The sequence below is a fragment of the Xiphophorus couchianus genome, chromosome 13, assembly GCF_001444195.1.
Source record: "Xiphophorus couchianus chromosome 13, X_couchianus-1.0, whole genome shotgun sequence".
NCBI lineage: Eukaryota > Metazoa > Chordata > Actinopteri > Cyprinodontiformes > Poeciliidae > Xiphophorus > Xiphophorus couchianus.
In genome coordinates this window covers 763874-790456 of record NC_040240.1, presented here as the reverse complement: position 1 = coordinate 790456, position 26583 = coordinate 763874, and the positions used below count along the sequence as shown (strand labels likewise).

General features: G+C 44.8%; 1 protein-coding gene and 1 long non-coding RNA gene across 5 annotated transcripts in view; one reads left to right on the top strand and one right to left on the bottom strand.

The window, feature by feature from the left end:
* The window catches only part of LOC114155726 (uncharacterized), a 274038-nt gene that overhangs the window by 8456 nt on the left and 238999 nt on the right, over positions 1-26583 (bottom strand). For all 4 annotated transcript variants that reach the window (XM_028035761.1, XM_028035762.1, XM_028035763.1 and 1 more), the window contains one exon: positions 22673-22832. In XM_028035761.1, coding sequence (XP_027891562.1) covers positions 22673-22832 — 160 coding nt within the window. The remainder of the gene's footprint in view (positions 1-22672; positions 22833-26583) is intronic.
* Positions 20348-22145, top strand: LOC114155727 (uncharacterized). Its single transcript, XR_003597814.1, has 2 exons — positions 20348-21044; positions 21325-22145. It is a non-coding gene; the product is annotated as an uncharacterized LOC114155727 (long non-coding RNA).

The following is a 26583-nucleotide window of genomic DNA, read 5'->3' as shown; positions in this document are numbered from 1 at the left end:
GCGTAGTTCTGCTCGTCTGGTACCACTTTGATGGCTGCTCCGACCGCGTAGATTCCTTTATAGGGGACGGTGATCATGCGCACTGACAGTTGAACCTGACAGGAGGTGCTGGGGTCGGAGGGCGTACCCACCCTGTGGGCCACGCCTCCTGGGTGTTGCAACACTCCATCCCGAAACTGGGATTCCGCTGTCACCCAGAACAGGCAAGACTTCTCCTTCGGTCTCACCGCATTGCTGCCCCACCCGTCCACTTCAGTGGTGTAGTAGTACAGACCTGAGCTGCGTACCCCATCCTCCCTTGGTACGTCCGGCAGATCCACCACAGGAATTGTGCAGTCATTGATGACCTCCAATATCAGATGTGCCCAGGTGGTCAGCTCCCAGGGGCCTGTCCAACCCCCATTAACGGCTTGGTCTCTGGTGTCATCCAGGAGAGCACTTAGCCCCTCGGCTGATGGTTGGTACGCGTGAGGCCGATGCACCCGGAAGATCACGGGAGAGTGGTTGGTATTCCATCCATCCATCCATCCATCCATCTTCTTCCGCTTATCCGAGGTCGGGTCGCGGGGGTAGCAGCTTCAGAAGGGAGGCCCAGACTTCCCTCTCCCCAGCCACTTCTTCCAGCTCCTCCGGGGGAATCCCGAGGTGTTCCCAGGCCAGCCGAGAGACATAGTCCCTCCAGCGTGTCCTGGGTCTTCCCCGGGGCCTCCTCCCGGTGGGACGTGCCCGGAACACCTCACCAGGGAGGCGTCCAGGAGGCATCCTGACCAGATGCCCAAGCCACCTCAACTGGCTCCTCTCGATGTGAAGGAGCAGCGGCTCTACTCTGAGTCCCTCCCGGATGACTGAGCTTCTCACCCTATCTCTAAGGGAGAGCCCAGCCACCCTACGGAGAAAACCCATTTCGGCCGCTTGTATCCGCGATCTCGTTCTTTCGGTCATGACCCAAAGCTCATGACCATAGATGAGGGTGGGAACGTAGATCGACCGGTAAATCGAGAGCTTCGCTTTTTGGCTCAGCTCTCTCTTCACCACGACGGACCGGTACAGCGCCCGCTTGACAGCAGACGCAGTTCGATGGTTGGTATTCAATGGTGGAAATGACGGGGATGCTCTAGCAACTTCATATGGCCAAGCGGCGTGAATGGGTTCCCACAGGACATCATGGGGCCCTTCTTCCCTCCTCCATACCCATGGGTCCGCTTCTTCTGGCGTATTAGGGGGAGCTGAGGGTCCCGGTAATATTATCGGTATGGGGCTCCCATAGTTTGGTTGTACTTGTCCATATGTTTGGTAATATCGCAGCGAGCTATAAAACCTTGTCACTTGCCATCCATCAGCCTGACCCGTCAGTATCACGTCTCCGCCCCTTAGTTGGTCCTTGCACACAGAGCAGTGGCTTAGGTCGTCTCCATCCCAGAGGCAATAACAACTTTTTGGGTCCTCGTTCCGCAATCCCCATTGGGTCTCTAGCTTAAGCCAGGGCAAGTAACCCACCCGGCAGTTCCCGCAGATCGTGTTGTTCATAATCGTAACCGGGGAGACGCGAAGATGTTGTAGCATCTCTGCAGTAGCCTCCTGTCGCCTGGGTTTTTCGCGGCCCGGTCCCTCCCAGGTAATGGGGAGTTGGTGGTCTGCTAAACAGACCGGACAGCAACTTTTAGCTCGTCCCCATATTAGCATCTCTCGCTCCTCCGACAGGACTCCACTTTTAGCCCAATCCAATTTCTTCAGGGCTCGTCCTGCCCAAATCCCTGAAGGTGTTCTCCTAATTACAACCACCCCTTTCACGGTGGCCAGTCCGATATAGGGTGGAATGGTACATGATTCACTGGCCATTTCACCGGCTTCTGTTTCGCTTTAGTCAGGAACTGGCTTGAGCTGCTCAACTCCTTGAATCCCTTTTCTTTTCAGCCGTACTGTGTTCCTAACTTGCTTGACGATGTCAGTTGTCTCAAACTTGGGTTTTACTGCTGCACTTACAGGTTGCTCTCTTGCTTTGACCCACACGCGCTGTCCCTCTCGGAATGGCACTCTGGGCGTCAGCTTCTCCTTTTTGTCGCTGGAGCTCCGCCCCACTTCCTTCGTGGTGAACGGCCGTTGGTTGAGCTCCATTGCAGGGGCGGGCCTCTCGGCTCTGCTTCTGTCGTTCAGGGCCTGCCCTATTTCCACCGCCTGTGTGCTCCAACTGTTGGTGTTAGCATTTTTAGCTATCCAGCTTTTCACTAACCCTATGGCTCGTTCCACCACTCCGTTAGCTTGTGGGGTGTAGGGTGGCGAGTAAACTCGCATCACTCCAAACTTCTGACACCATTGGTCAACCTGTGAATTACGGAAATGAGTCCCATTATCCGTGCGCAGTTCTTTCGGGATTCCCAGGGCACTGCATACTTGTTCCAGCATGCCGACAACACTATTGCCATTTGCTTTCCTGGCTGCTTTTGTAGTTACAAACCCCGACATGGAATCCACCAGCACTAAGAGGTACTTTTCACCTCTCCTTCCTGTTATCCCCATGGGGCCTGCAACATCCATGCAGACTGAACCCCAGGGGACCGTGCTCTTGATGGATAACCCATCCATCCGCTGCCCTCGGCGACCTGCGTTGTATTGTCCACACACCTCACAGTCCCTCAGCACGCGTTGGACTTGTTTCACTGGGATCCAAAGATCTTGCTCCTCCAGCTCCTTACGGGTAGGTCGTACGCCTGCATGTCCAAGGGCCTCATGCACGCTCCGCACGACCTCGACCACGTACTCTTCTGGGACCTCCCGTCCTCTGGGAGTACTGTCCCACTTCTCGGTACCGACAAAGACGATCTTTCTTTGCTGGACATAACAGTCCACTTCATCATTCCCACGCCAATGAGCTCCCTCATGCGTGTGTGCTCTTTGATGCTCAACATCTATTTCCAACTGCAGTTTTAGCTCAGCAATCTTTTTCCACAAGTCTTTGTGTGCCACTGGCTTGCCCTTCGCTGTCTAGAAACCATTTTCTTCCCAAATGGCCAAGTCCTCTTTAAGGGCTTGAGCACAGTAGTAACTATCAGTCACTAACCTGGCACTTTTGATTTTCCTTTTCACCAGCTCCAGCAATCCTTCCAGTACTGCCGTTACTTCTCCGGCTTGAGCACTACCGGGAGCTTTTCCTTTCTGACTGCATTTTTCTTTGCCGTCCTGCTTCAGAATAAATCCCCAGTATGCCGACTGGTCGGACCCCTTTCTGGATCCATCGGTGTAGATTGTCCATTCCGGCTGTCCTGGCTTCCCAGGTGTCTCTGGCGGTTTCTTCTTACTGGTGGGTTGTGCTGGCCCAATTTCAAGCTCCGGGTCCAGCAGGATGTCCTCCCATCTTCCCCACCGTGTGTTAGTTGCTTTAGTACTTTCCACGGTACCTTTTCTTAGATATTTGTGGACTTGGCTCTGTGTGATGACTTTAACAGGTTGTCCCTGTGCTAAATCTTTCAGCACACCCCAATACCGAGCTAACACTGCTAGCTCTTTCTCCTCCTGCGGATATTTCTTTTCAACAGAAGTCAGGGTGTAACTCCACAGGGTAACCAAGCATCCATTTTCGTTACTCACTTTAATCATGGCATCGTCATTCTCGCAGCTGATCTCTGCCACCAGTCTTTCTGATAAACTTCTTGGCTCCAGTCTCACAGCTGCTTGAATGGCTCTTCGCAATTCCTCTAGGTTTTGTTGATTTGTGGCTGTCCAAACCCAGGGTCTTTTTCCGTTTCTCTCGTCGTCCTCACTCTTTCTCAGGCAGTGGTACAATGGTCTGGCGTACTTCTGATAGTTGGGTACATGGTCCCTGACATAGTTGCACAACCCCAATATTTTCTGCAAGTCATTTTCAGACTGAGGTGGTTGAATGTTCATCAGCTTTTCTCTGTACCCATCCGAGAGTCCCAAGTCCGATGTGACTTGGAAACCCAGATAATTCACCTGGAACTGTCCAAATTGACATTTCTTGAGGTTTAACTTCAGACCTGCCTTGGTGAGGTTTTCAACCACTTTTTGCAGCCTCTCTAGGTGTTCTTCTTCTGTGTCATCAGCAATGAAAATATCATCAATGTACACAGTCGCACCTACGTCCCCCAGTACTTCCATCACTGCTGACTGGAACACATTTGGGGAGTTTTTGTACCCCTGGGGTAACCTTTGCCACACGTAGCTTTTGCCTTTGTGGGTGAATGCAGTTTTACCTTGCGACTGTCTGGCGAGGCGTAGAGAGAAAAATCCATTAGCTAGGTCGATGCAGGACTTGAACTTCTTGACTCGAAGAGTTTTCAGCGCTCCTTGTGGATTGATTAGACTGGCTCGGTTCGCTATTGTTCTCCGATTCAGGGCCTTGAAGTTGATAACTGGTCTCCAACCCCCTCCAGCCGATTCAGGTTTCTTCACCGCCTGGATGGGGCTGTTGGTGATTGGGTTGAGCTCCTCTCTGATGATTTCCAGGGCGCTCAGCTCCTTCACTATCTTGTCCATCTCCTCGACTGCTCCCGGGTTCAGCGGGTACTGCCGGACAGGTGGATGAATCCCACCCTCGATGTGATGAACAAACTTTGGGCCCAAATCTCCACAATCATTTTTGAACCGTGCCACCTGCGCTGTAACGATGATATCACGCAGCTTCTCTTTCCCAGCCGGGGAGAAGTCACTCTCTGCGAGCTTCTGTTCTGTCACCGTCGGTATATCAATCGGTTTGTACCAGTCTTGCTGCCCTGATCCTGTTTGGGTCGGGCCGACTTTCACCAATCTTGCTTTCAAGCTCGTCAGCCTTCGCTCCAGTCGGCTATGTGTGCCTTTCTTTTTACTGAGTTCGTCTAAGTCTTTAACTGTGAGGAGATTGTAGGGACCTTTCACCCACACTACTCCTTTCCAGGTCCCATATGGCATTTCTTCTATTTTTTCATTAGCAAACTGAACCTTCAGGTGTCCTGCTGTTTTTAGGTCTTTGCGGGTCATAGACACCTCCGCTCCGGTGTCCACCAGGTAGGGCACTCCTTCCACTTTAGCGCAGATTTTGTCTCCTTCCCAGTAGGCATTTTCTAAAATGACCCACGACCTGGACGTCATTACTTCGGTGACCCTCCGGCCCCGGCTTTACGGGACTCACGGAGGGCCGTCCTCTGTTCTGGGCTCAATTTCCTATACTCCTCATCTGTCAGGAACTGACCTTTCCCTGGCTGGTTTTGTGAAGCCGGCGGGTTGGTCGGTCTCCCTTGTGGTCCTGGTGGTTTTTGCTGGAACGGCCGGTTCTGGAAATTGGATGGCGGTGTTCTTTGTTGAAACGGCCTGCTCTGGAAGTTAGTTGGCTGTGTGCTTTGTGGAAATGACCTGCTCTGGAAGTTGGATGGCTGTCTGATGTTGACCCTGCCAGGTGGCTTTGCTGGTTGGTTAGCCTCCTTCTTCCTTTTGTCCTCGTAGTACTGCTGCTCCAGGTCGAATCCTTGCACTGCTACATCCATCTGAGCGACTGTTGTGCTTCTTACTGGCAGTTTCACGAACACAATCTCTCCTCTTCGTCCCTTTGTCACCTCACGCAGTACCTTCACATATCTCGCAGGAGAAACGGTTTGCTTTAGTGTATGCCAAAGCGGTTCCAACCGGCTTCCTTTGTCCAGCCGTCCTCTGGCTCTCTTTACTTGAGATTCTTCATTGTCCATGTCCTCCAACACCAACCTTTCATAGTTGCTCTGTGCTGACTCTGCTCCAACCATCGGGTCCGTAGTCACGCTGGTCAGCCACAACTTTTTGGCTCCTTCGTGGTTGGTGGTGGACAGCACGGTTGGCCAAACATCCTTCAAATACTCCTCATTATTTTCGTCGGCGTTTTTACTCCGAATCACCAGCCTTAGATTCTTCAGCTCGGCGTAAGCATCCTGTCCCGTATTAGTGGCAGGTATCTGGGCCGACACCCCTTGTGGTCTCACCGGGATCCGTGGTCCTGGCTCTGAAGACGTCGCCTGCGGCTCCTCTTCATCAGCCGACACCTCGTCCAGCTTCTGTCGAGTCTCCCTGGAGAACTTGCAGGCAGCTTTCTTCAGTCGTCGCAGCATCACATCATACATAATTCCCATGTATGCATTCCTGAAGTTGGTAGTCAGGGAATAGTGTGCTGTCAGGGTAGAGCAGGATGGTGTCATCAGGATGTTAGCCCATTCTCCGACTGTCGCTTCCACCTCGAGCAGCACCTTGTCTCCCAATCGGCTGGCCCATCCCGCCGGGATCTGGTACTCGGTTTGACCGACTTCTGGCACATACGTACGCCGTCCGTCTTTAGCCTGCACCGGACCCCAGGTCACGTCTCTCGCCAGTCTTTCAGAAGGATCCTCGATGTCAAAGGTTTCTATTTCTTTCTTCTTACCTCGGTGCTGTCCCGTTCGGAGTGTCTTATGCCCCGTCGGTGGTTGCTTTGGGTCGGAGAAGATGCTGGCGCGATCATTCTCTTCTTCTTCTTCTTCTTCAGAATGTTCGATCTCCTGTTGCTCTTCTCCGTCCTCCGAGTCGCTGATGTCCTCATACTGTTGTCGTCGAAGAGGTTCTCCCCTGGGGGAGTTCAGCGGTCGAATCTTAGGTGGTTTCATCGGTCCTTCTCCTTTCTGGACCGTCAGCTGCTCATTCTTGACTCTGTTTGCGTTGGGTTTTCTCAGTTCACTGCTGCTTCCGTCGAATGAGAATTCTTTGACGTATCTTGCCGCGTGGGACTCTGGTCCGACAGGTGCTTCCCTCAACTTTATCCTGAGTGGCTCCATAACCTTGGCTTTGCCGGTCTGGGTGGTGTTTGAAAACTCACTCTGGGGAAGTTTTAAGGGATATTTTTTAATCCCCTGTGATGGATGGCTGATGCGGCACTGCTCCTCCATCTCAGTTGCCATTCGCACACCTTGCTCAGTGCGGAGTTGATGCAGACTGGGGTCAACCACCACCACCACCTCTTTGAACACAAAGAAATGACTGTTGGTCTTGGCTATATTCACCACTCCGTTCTCTGCGACCGACCTGGCGGTGTCCCCTGGCAAATCTGCCGATTTCAGTCCCCGCACGCTCACCATCACTCGTCTCATGCCTTCATTACTGGCCGTCACTAGACCCCGTTCGAGTCCGTGCCACATCTTCTTCCGATATTCCTCCAGACTCTCTCCTTTCTTGTAACCATCAATTGGGACCAGGATTACGGCACCATAAGGAAGACCGTAGCCCTTCATTTTCACCACGTCTCCTTTAGTTTTTGCACTACAGGAAGCTTCTAGCACCCGTGAATCCTTTTGGTAACATTTCCCTGCTTGGTTTTTAAGGCTCTTTCGGAATCTTCGGTTGTGGATCTTGTATCTGTCATTGGTGAACACAATCAGTCCGTCACCTTCAAGATCCCATATTCCTCCAATAAATTGATAAATCGTGAGCCCACTTTGCAGGCCCACGCTGATGGTCCCTGGTGGTATTCCTGCTAACTCTCGGGCCATCCTCCAGGCATCCGATTTCTGGGTCTTTTTCTTGGGGCGGTCGGGGTCCCACAGGTCCTCATCAGACTCCTCTCCGTCCTCGCTGGAACTACTGCCCGCTGGAGTCTCCGTAGGTGGCAGTGGCTGCCTCCTCTCCGTGCTGTGGACTCGGGGATGAAACCCGAGCACCCGACCTCGTTGAGTGGACCAACTCATGGCCGCTTGCCTCCACTGCTCCTCGGTGAGACTGCCGACGTGCGATCTCTTGTGGTTTCCATTATCCGACGGTTCCGGGTGGATCTCCTCGTTCCGCGATGGGCCCGGTGGAGCTGGGGTGCCTCTGTCGTCGTCCGTCAGATCTATCAATTCCTCTGGATCTCGCTTCTGCTGATCAGTTGGTGTTGCGGCTCTGCTGGGCAGTTGGGATGGAGCCTCGGCCACCTCCGACTCTGCTCTGTCTGGGGCTCGCTCCTTTTCTTTGATCTCTTTGTAGGTTGAGAGTCTCTGCAGGGCCTCCTTACACTCTTTGTACTGACTTACCCCTCTAACGAGATGGTTCACCAGGATCCCGTCGATGCCCGCTGCCAATGTGGCTGTCTTCACCACTCCGTCGTACTTCTCAGAGGGGCTGTAGACAATCCGCAACTCACCAACGGTCCATCCTTCAAGGAGCCCGGCGAACCATTCCAGCCACTCTTTAACCTCCAACTTCTTAGCAACCTTCACCGGGCATTTGACGACCCCCAGTCGGTGACCATCCCTAAGCACGGAGCAGAAGTATATTCGATCCTGCACCAGGGTCTCCATTATGCCCCGAGCTGTGTCCTTGTTGGTGGTGTAGTGGGATTCAAAGAAAACCCCCTTTCTTATCTCAATCCAGGAGTCCAATCCATCACCGAGTAATATCAGCATTACAGGAATTTGTGATAATGCAGATTGGGACAGATGGGATCGATGATTCTCCCCGTCTCGGCTGATGTTGCTTGCCTCTTGTCCCATTGCTGGCTTTGGCAGGGGATCCAGTTCCCCTCTTTCTTCTTCATTCATAGTTGTCTTTGTCTTCGAGTTGCCTATCCCCCAAAGCCTCTCTTTGCGCTCTTGAACAGGGATGGGAGGCTGTGTTGGCTACTGGCTTCACTGTCTGGATACTATCACTTATCCTCAGTAGAAGCTTTCCCTCACCTGCATGCTATACAGTTACTGCAAGGGTTGTGACTGACGAACTTATCAGTCACTGTTAACTCTATTCTCTAAGAGTTAACCATCCAAGTGAGCTATTCAGAATCACACATCTGTTTTTACTGACCTGGTGTATAGGGCCCGCCTACTTGGCACCGCCCCACGTTGGGCGCCATGTCCGTTATCCTGCAATAGCTAGCCCCGCCCACTTCATCACAACCCTCCGGGGCTGACTACTGACCAGTTCTCTGTCTAACAGGTCCGGAAAATCTCTAAGACCTGGGTATTACCCTAAACGAGATCTATAAGAGATAATCTATTCAAACTGGTGTCGAAAGCGATTCGTCTAGCTCTAACTACCTTCAATCCAGAAGCTACGACCCTTTTCAGTTAAGGAACAATCAGCTGAGTAGCCCTCACAGCTGCATAATTCCAATAACCACTTCTGTTAACGGTAGCTCGCTTTCTAAAATATAACTTGCTCTTGGAACCGGCTAGATTAAATTTAGTGACTTGGATGTAAGTCCCTGGGTCATTATTTTACTCTCACCAAAGGAAATTATGAAGCCTCCTCCTTACTAGAACCATGTACATTAGTTTTACCTTTATTAAAAGAACTGAAAAATGATTAAACGACTCAATTAATTCCAATGTCCACCAACCTCATTAGAATTTTAGAGTATGAATTTATTAAGCAAGCTTAAGCAGGGATATGTGACATACAAATCAATAATTAATTGTATATAATTCGAGAGCAGTATAATAAGATCCACATGTATAACCATACCATGCTGTCTCCTTTCCCTAACTTATGTCGCATATTCTGAGATAGATTTTTGGGGGCAAATTCAACTCACACCCAGTTGCTGATGGATCTTTAGCAACAGGAACATCCAGAAGCCTTGGTCAGAATTTTTGTCCTTATGCGGAAAAATCCTCCTTAGAATAGTAGCAAAGTAGAACGGGTTTAAATCCTTTAAAAACCCAGCTCTTTATCCCTCCGGGATCTCTGTCTTTTCTCCAAGTCTGTTGCAATATATTTGGGTTGAGGCAAGACCGACGATCGAATCAGGAACTCGGGCTTGGGCGTCCGGAACTTGTCCCTTCTTGGCGGCGCGGAGTCTCAAGTCTCCCGTGGTTCCAGGGTGCGGTCCGTTGCTGTTTCCTCAATCTGCTTCCCCGTATCGACTTCTTTCCAGCGCCGAGGACAAAGAACAAACACCTCCTTGTTTCAGTGCTCTTTTATACATTTGGCCCCCATGTGTGTGTTGGTTTACATAACTTCCTGCCCTTGTGTGTGGAGGGTTTGGTCTATGTGACTTCCTGAACATCTGCTGCTTCTCCGGTGGAAAGTACCGGCCCCCATCCTGTTTACGGAGTCCAGCAAAAAGTTCCTCCTTTTGCCTACTTGCGACATTTCCTGTCAGCCGGGCCTCACCCATCCTGCTGACTGTATTTTATTTCTGTAACTGCCCTCTTTGTCTTGTTAACATTATCAACCATATTCAACTTAGTATTGAAATCATCTAAATCATCTCAGCTCTAACATTCATTAAAACTTACATCTCTTTCAGATTATAACTCATCAACCATCATTATAAAACTTACATCTCTTTCAGATTATAACTCATCAACCATCATTATTTGTTGTTATCATTACAGATCATTATTCATACCTTTCAGAATCATTCAGTGATTACTTATACACATACACATATTATCAATTGTACTAATACATGTTCAACATAATATAATATGAATCAAAACACAAGATTGCTTTATTTCTCCCAAGCCTTTATGCCCTTTTTCTGCGTGTACCTGGATAGATCTCAAACCCCATTCCAGTTTTCTTGACAACAGCAATTCTCTGATTTCTACTACTATTGCTGCTGTTGATGTGGTTTAAATGCTCCGGTACATAATGATGTTGAATAATTTCTGATTTAACCAGATGTGTTTTGGCTTCTAAACCATAAGCTATACAACCAAAGTCTATGTTACATCTTATTGTTGTGTATGATACACTAGGTCAAATAAAATACTGTTCAAGCAGATAACTGGAAGTAGAACATGGCAACGTTTATTCGAACCGAGAACATCTCTTCTTCCTCACAGGTTTTTCCTCACCTCTCTTGTGCACAGCAAGAGCGCCACCAATGGCGAATTGTTATATTTCGTTTACCTTCAGATTATACCACCAAACAGCCTCCAACACATAGGAGCATAATCAGACCAAAAGTGTCTAACAATCTTAATCCTGGAGGTTCCATCATTTCTTTGTCTGGAACACCACAGCTCCTCCCCTGTAAAATCAATACTTCCCAATCAATTAAACATTTTTTCAGTTTTTTTTTTTTTTTTTTTACAAATATAACTGAAATCAAGAAACACTTTTTCTTTTTAAACCCTCAATTAGAGTTGCAATTTCAAATTCAGTCTATCAGGAGGTCGCTGGTTCCTCACTGGACGAGTGTTCCTTTCGACTGTAGATGATGGCAAGTCTATTGTTGATTCCCAACAGTTTTTTCTTCCATCTGTTGATCCACACCTTTGGTTGTATCGAGATCATCATCATTCTAAAAGTTTCCAGCACACGAGTCTGTTTGTGTAAAATGAGCTGGATTTCCATTTACACCCAAAATCTGATTTACATGTTTTTTAACACACTTTACATTCACTTCCACACTGTAAGTTACAGGACCCAGGACTTCTTGTACAACTCCATTCAACCACTTCTCCCCTCCCCTGTAATTCTTAACCGATACAGGTTGACCTACTGTGAAAACTCTCACACGTGGAAGAGTTGGTTCTGTTTTGTTTTGCATTCTCTAAGAGAACTGGGGTCTGATCAGTGACAGTCTTGTTCGAACCTGTCTTTTTAGGAATTGCTCCAAAGTCACTGCCAGCCAAGCATCTCAAAATATTTAAGATGTTCTTGCATTTATGAAGAACTTTTTGAATATACAGTATATATTCCATTTAAATTTTTCATCAAACCATAATCCTAAAGATTTTATACACTTTGCATGCTCTAATTCTTGGTTATATAATTTTAGTTTCATTTCCTTGTTTAATTTTTTCTGACTAAATATTACTTTTGTTTTTCAGCTAAAAACTTAAATCCCCATTGCAAAGCCTATTTCTCTATTTCAATAATAACCTCTTGCAATTTCTTTACAATGAAATTGACATTTTTCTCGGTTTTCCAAACAGCTCCATCATCTGCAAAAAGTAAACATCCCATTTATTTTCCAGTACTGTATCTTTAAAAACATTATTTATCATAATTGAGAATAGTAACGGACTTATGAGGCCTAAATACTAGGGAAGTTGTGAGTTTCCCTAGTAGTTGTGGGCTGATAAGCTAATTGATTGCAGGTGTGAGTGGAAGGAGAGAAAGAGAGAAAAGTGGAACAGGAGATTGAGGGAGAGTACACAGAGGAACAGGGAATACTAACACTAAAGAATAACTTAGACCTTAGGTGTCAAACTCCAGTCCTCAAGGCCTGGTGTCCTGCAGTTTTTACATGTGCCACAAGTACAAAACACTGGAATGAAATGGCTTAATTACCTCCTCCTTGTGTAGATCAGTTCTCCAGAGCCTTGCTAATGACCTAATTATTCTATTCAGGTGTGGTGCAGCAGAGGCACATCTAAAGGTTGCAGGACACCGGCCCTTGAGGACTGGAGTTTGACACCTCTGACTTAGACTAAAGAAACATGATAAAGTAAAACAATAGAAAATAACTAAAAACAAGAATAAACATAACTAGAATCACTAAGTGTAACAAGTGTGTAAAACTGTTTATATTTCACCTCAAATCCATCTTCATTACCTGTGTATATTTGTTTTTCTTAGTTTTTGAATTGTATTTTATTTTGGCGGAGAAGCTTTTATTTTCTTGTTTCCTGTCTCCTTGTCATATCCTGTGTGTTCGCGCTGCCCTCCTCAGTTCGAGCCAAGCTGCGCTGGGGAGAGGTAAGTGTACAAAGTTGTCTTCTGTTTGTCTGTTGAAGTATTCAAAATGTCCTTAAAAGTATTTTTGCCAAACTCGCAAGTTTTTATATGTTGTTCCCCAACTGTTTTATGTTTAGCGCAGCACTGTACTGGGCACTTAATTCCCACGTTAAGGACATTTATTGAGTTTACCGTGCCAATGTGGTTATTTTTGTTCTTTTGATTTGTTAAGGTGTGTGTGGGAAAGCCAGAGCCCAAGAACTGGGGTGCTGATGCATTTTTTGTTTTAAACAGGTATGTGAGTTGTTTCAAAATGTTATCTGAATGTTAGATTAATGTATTTTGTATATTTTCAGTTTGAATTATAAAATATTGTAACTAGTGGGCAGATTATTTTTGTTTGGTCTTATTTTAATTGTCTTGACATTTTACTTTATTATTTGTGAATGTCAGAGAATTTTGGTTGGTTTTACCACAGTCTTTCAGTTCGCGCCAAGCTGCGCTGGGGAGAGGTGTGTGTGGGAAAGCCAGAGCCCAAGAACTGGAGTGCTGATGCATTTTTTGTTTTAAACAGAATAAATCTGCCCTACTGCTGCAATATACCCTGGTGTCCTCGTCTGCTGGTTCCCTTTGCCTATACACACAACGCAGAGTACATGTACAACAGATGAGTCGGATGAGAGCGGCTACAGTGGTGCCGTGACCCGGATCCACACTGCTTCGGACAAGTTCATCGTGGTTCGTGAAGAGTGGATCAACGTCAGCTGGTCACCTGAGGTTGCTTGTTACATTAACCCGTCTATACAGACTGAATAGTGTGACAGAGTCAAACGTGGAATAGTGTTCCAGCAACAAAACCAGATATTGTCTACAGCATTCTCAGACAACATTTCAGTGATGTGCCCTATTCATGTATGCCTATGGCCGATTTTTATAACACTGTGCCACTAGCAAGAGAAACACCTCTAGATTACTGGGTACGCTTGAACAAGGCAGTTGATGCAGCAGAAGAGGGCTTGAAGAGATTAGGACGGCATGTGGATAACCCTTGCCAAGAAGCAACTATGATGTTTGTGAAACATTGCCCAGACCCAGCGCTTGCTGCCATTTTGAAGTTCAAAGCACCAGACAAATGGACAGCCAGTGAAATTCAGGAGCACATTGATCGTTACCAAATTGAAACCAGAGAGCAGGCATTCTTCAGGTCAAGATATCCTAAACTAGCTACAGTTCATGCTCAAGCTCCTGTTTCTGACCAATTATCACCACCACCCTGTCACTTAAGAGACATTCCATCGCACCAAGAGACTGGTGCAGCAGCCCCGTCACATGGTAATGACAGCTGCATGAAAACTTTAATCAGTCTCCTTGAGCGTACTCTCTCACAGAACAGTCAGATTGCAGTCAGACAGAACTTACCCAGTCAAGTGCATCACAAAGCATGCAGGGTTTGTCAGTCTTGCGATCATTCTACCATCTCACACTGCAAAGAGAAACGCTTGTGTTTAGCATGCTTTGAACCAAATCATATTAAGCGAAACTGTCCCAACCGCTTATCTATCAGAGGTGAGCGTGGTCTCCAGCCACAAGATCCCCAGCATTTAAACTAGCTGGCCTGCATGGGATGAGGGGTGGTGTGGGCTCAAAAGAAAAAACCCTCAATAATAATGACATTGAACAGCAATATGAAAAGGCATGTGCCGCAGCACCAGCTGGTGCTAGGGCGATAGCTCAGAACACACAACGAGTTCAGCCATTTGATGAACTGTTTTATACACCTGTGACTCTAAATAACAAGTTTCAGCTACAGCGGATGCTTGACTCTGGTTCCATGGCCTGCACACTGAGTGAGAAGGTGGAACAAATGATGCTGAATCAGAACTCACTTTCAGAACCTGTTCCCCTCTCTGAAGAAATTGTTCTCATTGGTTGTGGAGGGACACTCAGCAAGCCCTGCTGTATGTATGAGGTGGAAATGAAACTGTATGGCGAGACATGTGTTGTCCCTGTGTTAGTAGTGCCAGGCCAAAGGGACGATTTAATCATTGGCACAAATGTCATAAGATTTCTCATGCATCAGCTGAAAATAACCAATGATTATTGGCGTTTAGTGTCCAGTCCCAGTCTTCTCCCAGAATGTGAACAGTTTCTCGACATGATGGCAAGCACTTCTCGGTGGAGAGGTGAAGAACTCCCAGAGAAGATTGGCACAGTTAAATTACAACAGTCTGTTACCCTACTGGCAAGGACTGAACATCTGGTGTGGGGTAAGCTGCCACATAACATTCCCATGTCTCCAGGGAGTACTGTAATCACTGAACCAACCTCATCTAAGTCGATGCCACGCAACATCATGGTTGCTCGCATTATCACTCCTTTATGGGGAGACAGGGGGGTCCCTTTAAAAGTCGCCAACCTATCAGACAAGCCCATCAGGCTGAAAAGAAACAGCAAGTTGGCAGACGTTTCCCCTTGCCTGGCGGTTGAAGATTTTGAGGTTTTTCAAGGCATCAGCCAGGTTGAAGCCACTGCTCCAGAGAAGGGACATGTCAAAGAAAGGTCCGCAGATCTGAAACTGCGATTGCAGCAGGTTGGGCTCGGTGACCTCAATATTGATTTATGCCACACTGATGATGCAGGGAAAACCGAGTTGGTCGAGCTGCTTGAGAAATATAATGACGTTTTTTCTAAGCATGCTCTAGATTGTGGCAAGGCAGAAGGTTTTGTACATTGCATCCGGCTTGTTGACGATAGACCATTTCGTCTTCCATACCGCCGAATCCCACCAGCTCATTATCTCAAACTGTGCCAGGTTTTATCTGACATGGAGGAACAGGAGATAATAAAGAAATCTGTGAGTGAATACGCCTCTCCTCTTGTGCTGGTCTGGAAGAAGGATGGCAGTCTGAGGATATGCACAGACTTCAGGTGGCTAAATGCAAGGACATTCAAAGACGCGCACCCACTTCCACACCAGTCCGACTGCTTAGCTGCTCTTGGAGGCAACACTTACTTCAGCACTATGGATTTGACGTCAGGATTTTACAACATTCCTATGGCGGAGGAGGACAAGAAATACACAGCATTCACAACTCCTATGGGGTTGTACGAATATAATAGAATGCCTCAAGGCCTGTGTAACAGCCCTGCTTCTTTCATGAGAATGATGCTCAGCATATTTGGAGATCTGAACTTTAGCAGTTTGTTGTGCTACCTGGACGATCTCCTTGTTTTTGCTTCGAGTGAAAAAGAGTTTCTGGAGAGGTTAGAGGTTGTGTTCCAACGCCTTCGCCTGCACAATCTCAAGTTGAGCCCCAAGAAATGTCACTTTATGAGATCATCAGTGAAATTTCTGGGGCACATCATAGATGGCCATGGAGTGTCTGTCGACCATGGAAAAGTGGAAGTCATTACAAGGATGACAAAGGCTGACCTGATGGAGGATGATGGATGCACGCCTTCAGTCAAGAGGATAAAGTCCTTCCTTGGTATGGTATTTTATTACCAACATTTCATTCCAAGCTGCTCATCTGTGGCCAAGCCACTGTTTGCTCTAACTGCTGGACAGAAGAGGAAGGGCAAAACCAAAACAACGACAAATGCGGGTTCTTACAGAAAACTGAGACCATCTGACTGGACAGAGGAGTGTGAAACAGCCTTTTTGAGTCTTAAAGAAAAGTTGTTGAATTGTGTTGTTCTTGCACACCCAGATTTTTCACAGCCTCTGATTTTGTCTATTGACACTAGGATGATACGGTTTTCGAGTCCTTCCCATATCGGCTCAACAGGGCCAAAAGGCCGGAGTCCACCCTGACGACTCTGATGGCTCAAATTAGCATCCCTTCTTCAATTGTAAATGTGGCCGTTGACCGTCAGGCCAGAAGGTAGGAGTGTGAATTGTCCATGTTGGGGGTGGGTGCGATCTATGATGGAGGCAGCTCTACAGTAGACTCTCCTGTAGGTAGTGCTCTTCAGTTTAGTTTTGAAGCATACATGAAGTGTTTTTGGAGAGATGTGACCTTTTGCAGCTGATCCATGATGTTGTGCTGCATTATCCAGGTCATTTTGCCAAATGTACATAGAGTTTGCAAAACATACAATCTGTTTCAAAAAATATGCAAAGGTTTTTCTAAAAGAAATTAGTAATGTTTCTCTTTGAAATAAAGCTAAGAGGGTATAACATGACAGTTTAGAAATAAACTAACCAAATTAATTGTGTTGATCCACCTCAAAAAATCATGCAAAAAGTGTAAGCAAAAGAAATCTGGGAGACTTAGCACATGCAAATTTGCATGCAGCCTTTTGTGCTGTGGAGGATAAATAGGTGACTGCTTCACCTATTTAGTTCACAAGAACTAATGGCATTTATTTCAGTCATAATCTTGCGGGGGGTGACCAAGGTTCCATCACTATGTGACAGCTGGTCAGCAAACCTGGCAAACATGATTGACATGGTAGCACTGAATGCACATGTGCTTTATCAGGCATGCATTGGGGTGCAGGAGAGACGGGTGGACTTCCTGGTTGAGCTTGCAAAAGAGTTCGGTAACTCTCATGTGAGTGAGAAGAAGGCACACAAGGAGAAACTGCTTCGGCAACAACCTTCCACACCCAGCTCAGGCAAAAGGGCGAAGTGTCAGGTCAACCACCGATGCAGGATGCGTGTCCTGAGGCCGAAACATCATCAGTGACCCCTCACACCCCCACCATGGACTGTTCTCCCTGCTGCCCTCTGGAAAGAGGTTCTGCAGCATCCGGTGCAGGTCCACCTGGTTCCGAAACAGCTTTTTCCTACTTGCCATCAGACTGCTGAACTCTTAACTGGACTGCACTCAAAAACTGGTCTCCACTTTATACCTTGCACATGTACAGAGCTAAATAACTTCTATTTTACTGTCAGTCCTGCACTTTATATTTTATATTTAGATTTATATTCATATTTTATACTGTATTTTATTTTACTCACAACATTGGAACCTCAAACATTATCCTGAGCCGTATGCAACGAAATTTCGTTCTGTATACACCCTGTGCATTGAAAATGACAACAAAGTCAGTCGAAGTCGAAGTCTAAGGAACAATTGTGCAACTGTGAGATGCGTTGAGGCCATTAACAGGGTACTTCTAAGGTAATGGCCCTATTTACTGAACAAAAGCACCTGCTAGATAAAATCCTTCAGGCCAGTTGGACTATCTAAGCCGAAATAGGTATATGTCAAAATGGCCTAACTCAAGCCATTCTAGTGTTGATGCTTCACTGGACGGACTTGGAGCTGTCTTGTCTCAAGTACCAGCTGGAGAAGAGAAGGCTCGCCCCATTGCATTTGCCAGCAAGACACTGAGTAACTCCCAAAAGAAATACCCGGCACACAGGCTTGAATTCTTGGCTTTGAAATGGAGTATATGTGAGAAGTTCAGTCATTGGTTAAGAGGTCAAACATTCACGGTGTGGACTGATAACAATCCGCTCACCTACATCATGACAAAGCCAAGACTTGATGCTTGTGAGCAGCGTTGGGTTGCGAAGCTGGCACCCTTCTCTTTTGATCTGAAACACATACCTGGGTCCAAGAACACAGTGGCTGACGCTCTCAGTAGGGATCCATTTGCAACAACTGTCAGTCATAGGATCATCACTGAGGGCTATTCTCGCCTCCTTTTTGAAGCTGATAGTATTAGCCAAGATGGGGTCCAAGATGCTTTTCACCTAAAGGTCCAGAGCCAAAAAGTGAAGAAAGCATCTTGTGGTGAACCAGAACTTCATTGTAGTTCGCAACCTTACCAGTGTGACGCAGTCAAGGCTCTTCTGGAGATGCATGACCAGTGGGATTTGGTTACTGAGACCCGTGCCGTAGCACTAATTCAGTCTGTCCAAGATTTGGGCATACCAGGGCAAGATTCGCTCCCTGTGTTCACTTTGGATGAATTACAACATCCCCAAAAGCTTGACTCGGATGTTTCCAAAATCTTGCCATTCATTATCCGAGAGAGGCGTCCATCCAGACGTGAAAGAGCAGGACTCAGCATAAGAGCTATGGTGTGTTCATTAAACAGTGGGAGAGGCTCAAGATCAAAAATGGAATCCTTTACAGAGTCACTCGGGATCCCCTCAGCAAACAGAAAAGACATCAGTTTGTTCTTCCTGATTGCCTCAAGGACAGAGCCTTGCAAGGCATTCATGACCTGGCTGGACATCAGGGGCAGGCACGGACTCTTCACCTGGCAAGGCAGAGATTTTTTTGGCCGAAGATGGATACTGATGTGAAGGAGTATGTCAAATGTTGCCAGAGGTGCATTCTTGCCAAAACACCAGAACCTTCTGCTAGAGCCCCTCTTAAAAGCATAAGAACCTTTGCTCCAATGGAGTTGGTGTGTTTGGACTTCTGGAGTGCGGAGGATAAAAAGCAAAACTCAGTGGACGTGCTTGTCCTGACTGACCACTTCACAAAGCTAGCCCACGCATTTCCATGCACCAATCAAACAGCAAAGCAGGTTGCTAAAAGGTTGTGGGACCGCGTATTTTGTGTGTATGGATTTCCTGAACGGATCCACTCAGATCAGGGAGCAAACTTTGAAAGTGAGCTCATTGCTGAATTGCTTCGACTGGCGGGAGTATCAAAGTCTCACACCACTGCATACCATCCCATGGGGAACGGGGGCACCGAGAGGTTCAACCGCACACTTGGCAGCATGCTCAGATCATTGCCACTCAGAGAGAAGAACAAATGGCCTGAACAAATACAAACATTGACTTTTGCATATAATGCAACAGTTCATGAGACTACAGGATTCGCTCCATTCCAACTCATGTTTGGTCGGGTTCCGAGGCTCCCTGTGGATGTGATCTTCAAACAGGTGTTGTGTGATCCGGTGACTACTGATTATAAGAACTATGCCGAAACACTTATGTCACATCTGTATGAAGCAGCTAGGATAGCTCAAGCACATGCTGTGGAAGAACAAGATAAACAAGCAGAAGGGTACAACAGAAAAGTGAAAGGTACCCATTTGAACATTGGAGCCAGGGTCCTGTTAGCAAACAAGGGTGAAAGAGGGAAGAAAAAGTTATCTGACAAGTGGAGTGCTAAAGTCTACACAGTTGTTGACAGGAATCTCCAAACTCACACATACAAGTTGGAGGACAAACAAGGTAACAAAAAAATTGTGCACAGAAATCTGATACTGGACATCAGCTTTCTACCCGTGGGAACACCACAGGATGAGATCGCTGTTGTCGGGGCAGAGGAGGCGCAAGGCCTGTCGGATTCCTTTGATGCTTCGGAAGAGAGAAGTTTGGATGATAGAGATAATGCATGGGAGATGAGTAAATTGACGAACTGTGACAGCGATGTTTCTCTGGATCGAGAGGTGTCAGAACCAGGCTTATCCAACCAGAGTCTTGTGACGCCTCACAGTGTGTTGGAACTCTCAGGTGAACATGCTGATAGTCATCTGGCAGAAGAAGAGTTACATGCAGTGAGTCAAGTTCATTCTATGGACACAGAGGCTCTTCCTGTAAATTCAGACGCCAACATGGACATGTGTCATCCCCCAGAGAATACTGACCAAGTCGTTAGGACTCGGGTGGGCAGGGTCAGCAAAAGGGTGAACAGACTCATTGAATCCATGGTTCAAAGACCTTTTGATTTTAGGGATTTGGCAAACTCTGTGAGCCAAAAATCCCAGTCCATTCTTACTTGGTTTTGAGTGAACTCATTTGTTTAGAGTCTTTATATGGAAAGTTCAGCAATATAACTGTAATGGAATATTGTTTTCCTCAAATATGCATCCGGTATTGTGTTTATGGGTTTAAAGTAGACACAGAATTATATGGTGTAAATGGCATCATATTGATCTGAGAAGGGCAGAGGCCTGATCAACCGTATGTTCCTTCGAAACCTGTTTTGTAGGTGGCTCTCAAGCTGAATGCTATACTTGGTTATGGCAACCCTGTGTTAAATATTTATCAAATTTGTCAGTTTTTCTTGTATTAGGATTGCAAAATTTGGACTGACTTGGATTTTGGTGAAATATAGGAGGGGTAGATGTAACAAGTGTGTAAAACTGTTTATATTTCACCTCAAATCCATCTTCATTACCTGTGTATATTTGTTTTTCTTAGTTTTTGAATTGTATTTTATTTTGGCGGAGAAGCTTTTATTTTCTTGTTTCCTGTCTCCTTGTCATATCCTGTGTGTTCGCGCTGCCCTCCTCAGTTCGCGCCAAGCTGCGCTGGGGAGAGGTAAGCGTACAAAGTTGTCTTCTGTTTGTCTGTTGAAGTATTCAAAATGTCCTTAAAAGTATTTTTGCCAAACTCGCAAGTTTTTATATGTTGTTCCCCAACTGTTTTATGTTTAGTGCAGCACTGTACTGGGCACTTAATTCCCACGTTAAGGACATTTATTGAGTTTACCGTGCCAATGTGGTTATTTTTGTTCTTTTGATTTGTTAAGGTGTGTGTGGGAAAGCCAGAGCCCAAGAACTGGGGTGCTGATGCATTTTTTGTTTTAAACAGGTATGTGAGTTGTTTCAAAATGTTATCTGAATGTTAGATTAATGTATTTTGTATATTTTCAGTTTGAATTATAAAATATTGTAACTAGTGGGCAGATTATTTTTGTATGGTCTTATTTTAATTGTCTTGACATTTTACTTTATTATTTGTGAATGTCAGAGAATTTTGGTTGGTTTTACCACAGTCTTTCAGTTCGCGCCAAGCTGCGCTGGGGAGAGGTGTGTGTGGGAAAGCCAGAGCCCAAGAACTGGAGTGCTGATGCATTTTTTGTTTTAAACAGAATAAATCTGCCCTACTGCTGCAATATACCCTGGTGTCCTCGTCTGCTGGTTCCCTTTGCCTATACACACAACGCAGAGTACATGTACAACAGATGAGTCGGATAAGTGCGGCTACATAAGGAAGAACAGAAGTGGAAAACAAGGCAAAAATAGAAAAAAACTAAGGAAATGACAAAAATCCAAAACCAAACCTCAAACAACCCCCGATCCTGACACTTTGCGCAGTAAGACTCTTAATTTCAATAAAGGATCGGTTTATAGATAAATGGAGGAATCTAACATTTGTGTACTTCAGATCAAACTATGTTTAGAACCTGGTGACCTACTCATTTTTATGTTAAACCACTAGAATTGTTATAGAGTGTACTTTGTTAGAATAATTATGTTTTGTTATCATTCTTACATAAGTAGTTACCAGTTTGTTTTTCATTTAAAGGTTTAGTATTCACACCCCAGAGAGGAGGAATTTGTTAAACCGTGTGAAAGACAAAACTTGTCTTTTCCCTAAACCTTGAAGCTGCAGCTGCTTCTTATCTTGGGATACTCCTTAAACTGCTTGTGTGTAGAATGTAGTTCTTCCTTGTTTCAGAATAGCCATTGTTTGATTTATCACTCCCACATTTCACTCTTGACTCCATTCTTTCTCCTGCTTAATAAAAAGACAGGCTCTGTTGCAGGGAGTCAGAATGCATGGTAAACACCTTGGAGAAGTGGTTTGCTATGTTTTCTCCTTCTGCAGAAGCTTGGTTGAAAACTCATAAATGTTGTCTGTGGTTCTTTCTTTGTATTTAGGTAAACAAACTACATATCATAGTTTATCTCTAGATTTACTGTATGTTTTACATGGGGCTTAATAGTTTAATCCTTGACTGAGAAACATGTGAGTTTATTATGTCTTTAGCCATGGCTGATTTGACATTAATAATCAACTAAATATTCTGCCACTAGAACAGAACAAAAGATTAGTGGTTCCATAGTCAGACACATAACATAAAGTTATGAGGAAACATAACATAAACTGAGGAAAGGGGGAGACGGAACTCTTTTAGAAGACCAAAGTTTCCATAAAAGGAGATGAAGAAAGAAAGATTGAGTGCTCTATTCTTGGCGCTAAGCTACTTAATTATTATTCACAATCAGAATCAAGCTTTGTTTGTCAAGCACGTTCAAAGTAGACACATATACATCGTAGATGTATGAATAAAGTACACTTCTGGTTTAGTGTAAAAACAGCAACAGTGAAAAGCTGCCGTGTGTATGTAGCTGTTTCAGAGTTAATTCTTACCTGTAGCTTGTGTGTGCTGCTACTCTGCTCCATCTTTGACAGCAGACTCTCTGCATCCTCGAGCCACACATGGATAACCTGCAGCTCCTCTTGGATCTTGTCTCTCTCATCCATCTCCAGCCTGGCTGCAAGAAAACCCTCCTTGCTCTTCTGTCTCACACTGAAAATACACAACAAAACCAACATAACACACAATGTGATTCAAAAGTATTAATAGAAATAGAAACTTTTTTCAAAACAAACTTTAGTGTACTCTGTCAGGATACCCATACCTAAAATCTAGTGCAGTCAACTGTTTGTATTTCAATCTCAGTATAAATTCCTTTAAAAATAATGTATCCACTTCTAGATTTGTTGTTTTTTATTTTTATTGTCATACATTAATTTGGTGAAATGGTAAATGGTGCTTTATCGAGTCCAGAGGATCCCAAAGTGCTCCACACTACATTCACACATTCACACCTTCAAACACACATTCACACACTTAAAATGCCAAGCTACAGTGAGGGCTGCTCTGTTTTGCGGAAGCTTTATTTTCTGATTAAAAAATATCATATAACGTAAAGTTCGAAAACGTAGGTTTTACATAATACTGCCTCTTTAATGTGTCAGATCATTCAACAGTGTTTATAGTCACAGAATGTTGAATGTCTTCTGTCCGTTATCCTGCAATAGCTAGCCCCGCCCACTTCATCACAACCCTCTGGGGCTGACTACTGACCAGTTCTCTGTCTAACAGGTCCGGAAAATCTCTAAGACCTGGGTATTACCCTAAACGAGATCTATAAGAGATAATCTATTCAAACTGGTGTCGAAAGCGATTCGTCTAGCTCTAACTACCTTCAATCCAGAAGCTACGACCCTTTTCAGTTAAGGAACAATCAGCTGAGTAGCCCTCACAGCTGCATAATTCCAATAACCACTTCTGTTAATGGTAGCTCGCTTTCTAAAATATAACTTGCTCTTGGAACCGGCTAGATTAAATTTAATGACTTGGATGTAAGTCCCTGGGTCATTATTTTACTCTCACCAAAGGAAATTATGAAGCCTCCTCTTTACTAGAACCATGTACATTAGTTTTACCTTTATTAAAAGAACTGAAAAATGATTAAACGACTCAATTAATTCCAATGTCCACCAACCTCATTAGAATGTTAGAGTATGAATTTATTAAGCAAGCTTAAGCAGGGATATGTGACGTACAAATCAATAATCAATTGTATATAATTCGAGAGCAGTATAATAAGATCCACATGTATAACCATACCATGCTGTCTCCTTTCCCTAACTTATGTCGCATGTTCTAAGATAGATTTTTTGGGGGCAAATTCAACTCACACCCAGTTGCTGATGGACCTTTAGCAACAGGAACATCCAGAAGCGTTGGTCAGAATTTTTGTCCTTATGCGGAAAAATCCTCCTTAGAATAGTAGCAAAGTAGAACGGGTTTAAATCCTTTAAAAACCCAGCTCTTTATCCCTCCGGGAACTCTGTCTTTTCTCCAAGTCTGTTGCAATATATTTGGGTTGAGGCAAGATCGACGATCGAATCAGGAACTCGGGCTTGGGCGTCCGGAACTTGTCCCTTCTTGGCGGCGCGGAGTCTCAAGTCTCCCGTGGTTCCAGGGTGCGGTCCGTTGCTGTTTCCTCAATCTGCTTCCCCGTATCGACTTCTTTCCAGCGCCGAGGACAAAGAACACTCACTTTCTCATTTCAGCCTCCTTTTATATTGTTCTCCTCTGTGTGTGTGTGTGTACAGCTTGGTCTGCCTGACTTCCTGAACATCTGCTGCTTCTCCGGTGGAAAGTACTGGCCCCCATCCTGTTTACTGAGTCCAGCAACCTTTTGCCTACTTGCGACATTTCCTGTCAGCCGGGCCTCACCCATCCTGCTGACTGTATTGTTCCAACTTCCTTCTTTTCTATAACTGCCCTCTTTGTCTTGTTAACATTATCAACCATATTCAACAACTTAGTATTGAAATCATTTAAAGCATCTCAGCTCTAATATTCATTAAAACTTACATCTCTTTCAGATTATAACTCATCAACCATAATTATTTGTTGTTATCATTACAGATCATTATTCATACATTTCAGAATCATTCAGTGATTACTTATTCACATACACATATTACCAATTGTACTAATACATGTTCGACATAATAAAATATGAATCAAAACACAAGATTGCTTTATTTCTCCTAAGCCTTTATGCACCTTTTTCTGCGTGTACCTGGATAGATCTCAAACCCCATACCAGTTTTCTTGACACTTCAAATGCTGATTTCATTTATTGACGACAAAAGCTATCCAAACTAACCTGGGCCAATGTCTCTACCTTGTTTCATGGTTCACTAAACTGCAAACATTTATTTCTGGGCAAATTGCCAGACACTTGTTTCCCAAATGTTTGGCAAACAATGGTGGCCTTTTCCTTTCATTTTAAAAGTACATTGCGGTTTCTGTTGGTCTATCATGAGAAAAACACAATCAAATCAAACAAATTTGTTGTTACATGAAAAAATATGAAATTATTTGAGGTATTAATTTTGAAAAGTTATAATCCTGACTTTAAAAGATGTACAATTATAAAATACATACACACATGGACAAAATTGTTAATACCCCTCAAAAAACCCACAATGGTCATAAAGCTAACTTGAATCTGACAAAGGTAATAAGTAATAAAAATTCTATGAAAATGAACAAATGAAAGTCAGACACTGTTTTTTAAACATGCTTCAAAATAATTAGTTTAAAAAATAAACTCATGAAACAGACTTGGACCAAAATGATGGTTTCCCTGAAAATAATGTGACCAAAGGGACATGTAAAATCAAGGTTTGTCCACTAATTTGCAATACAGGTGTCTACATTCTTGTAATCAGTCAGTGGGCCTATATATAGGACTATAGGTAGTCACTGTGCTGTTTGGTGACATTGTATGTACCACACTCAACATGGACTAGAGGAAGCAAAGGAAAGTGTTGTCTCAGGAGAATAGAAAGCAATTACTGTATAGGCAATGTTAAGGAAATATGGCTATTTTTGATTGTTTAATATAGTGAAGCTAATGCCATGTGCGTTTAAGTAGATCAACATTCCTATTTGGACAAGCTGATGCAAGGTAGGAGTTCAGAGATAAACATTCTCCTGGCAAGGCTGTAACTTAGAGCAGCCATAAAACACTATGCTCTTGAAAGGCTTTAAATTAGTAGGCCATAAAGAATATCTTCCCCGGCTCACAGGTCAGAGGTCGGGGGTTTCCCAGGAGCTCAGAGTTGCATCTGGAGTTGATCACAACTTAGGAATCTTGGAAACACTTAGGTTTAATTTCTGATACACCTTTTAAATATTGATAGCAATAGTGTGTTAGATTAAAGTATATTACCCAAGTTACAAGTACTAATCTAGTAAATGGAATGTATTTGAAAATGTACTAACTATGACAATATCGGAATCAAAAGAGAATGGTTTGAATGTTATGTTTTACAGGTTGAAAAAGACTTCTATCTCATTATTGTTTGTGATAACGTAAAGATTCAAATCTTTGGAGAAGCTGACTGCAGAGGAGCAAGATAGGTTTTGTGAAAATAACTTATAACTTTAATAACTAAAATGACTCTTGATATTTGTCATTAAAACTCAGGGGAAGGTTTAAGTTTTTCCAAGGTAGCTCTTGGTTGGTCAAAACAGGGGTACGCCCTATTTGCATATATTAACAAAGAGAAACGCCTTCACTAGAAAAGGGAATGCTCAATAATAAGAATTCAGACAGCTGCCCTGTTTTACTGTTAAGCATCAGCTGTCTCCAAAGGCGCCTTTGTTCTTTTTCTTTTAATTCTTTTGTCTCAGGTAAAGAATGTACTTCTGTGCACTCTGAAGTTTCTTGTTAAATTCCTACGGTGTT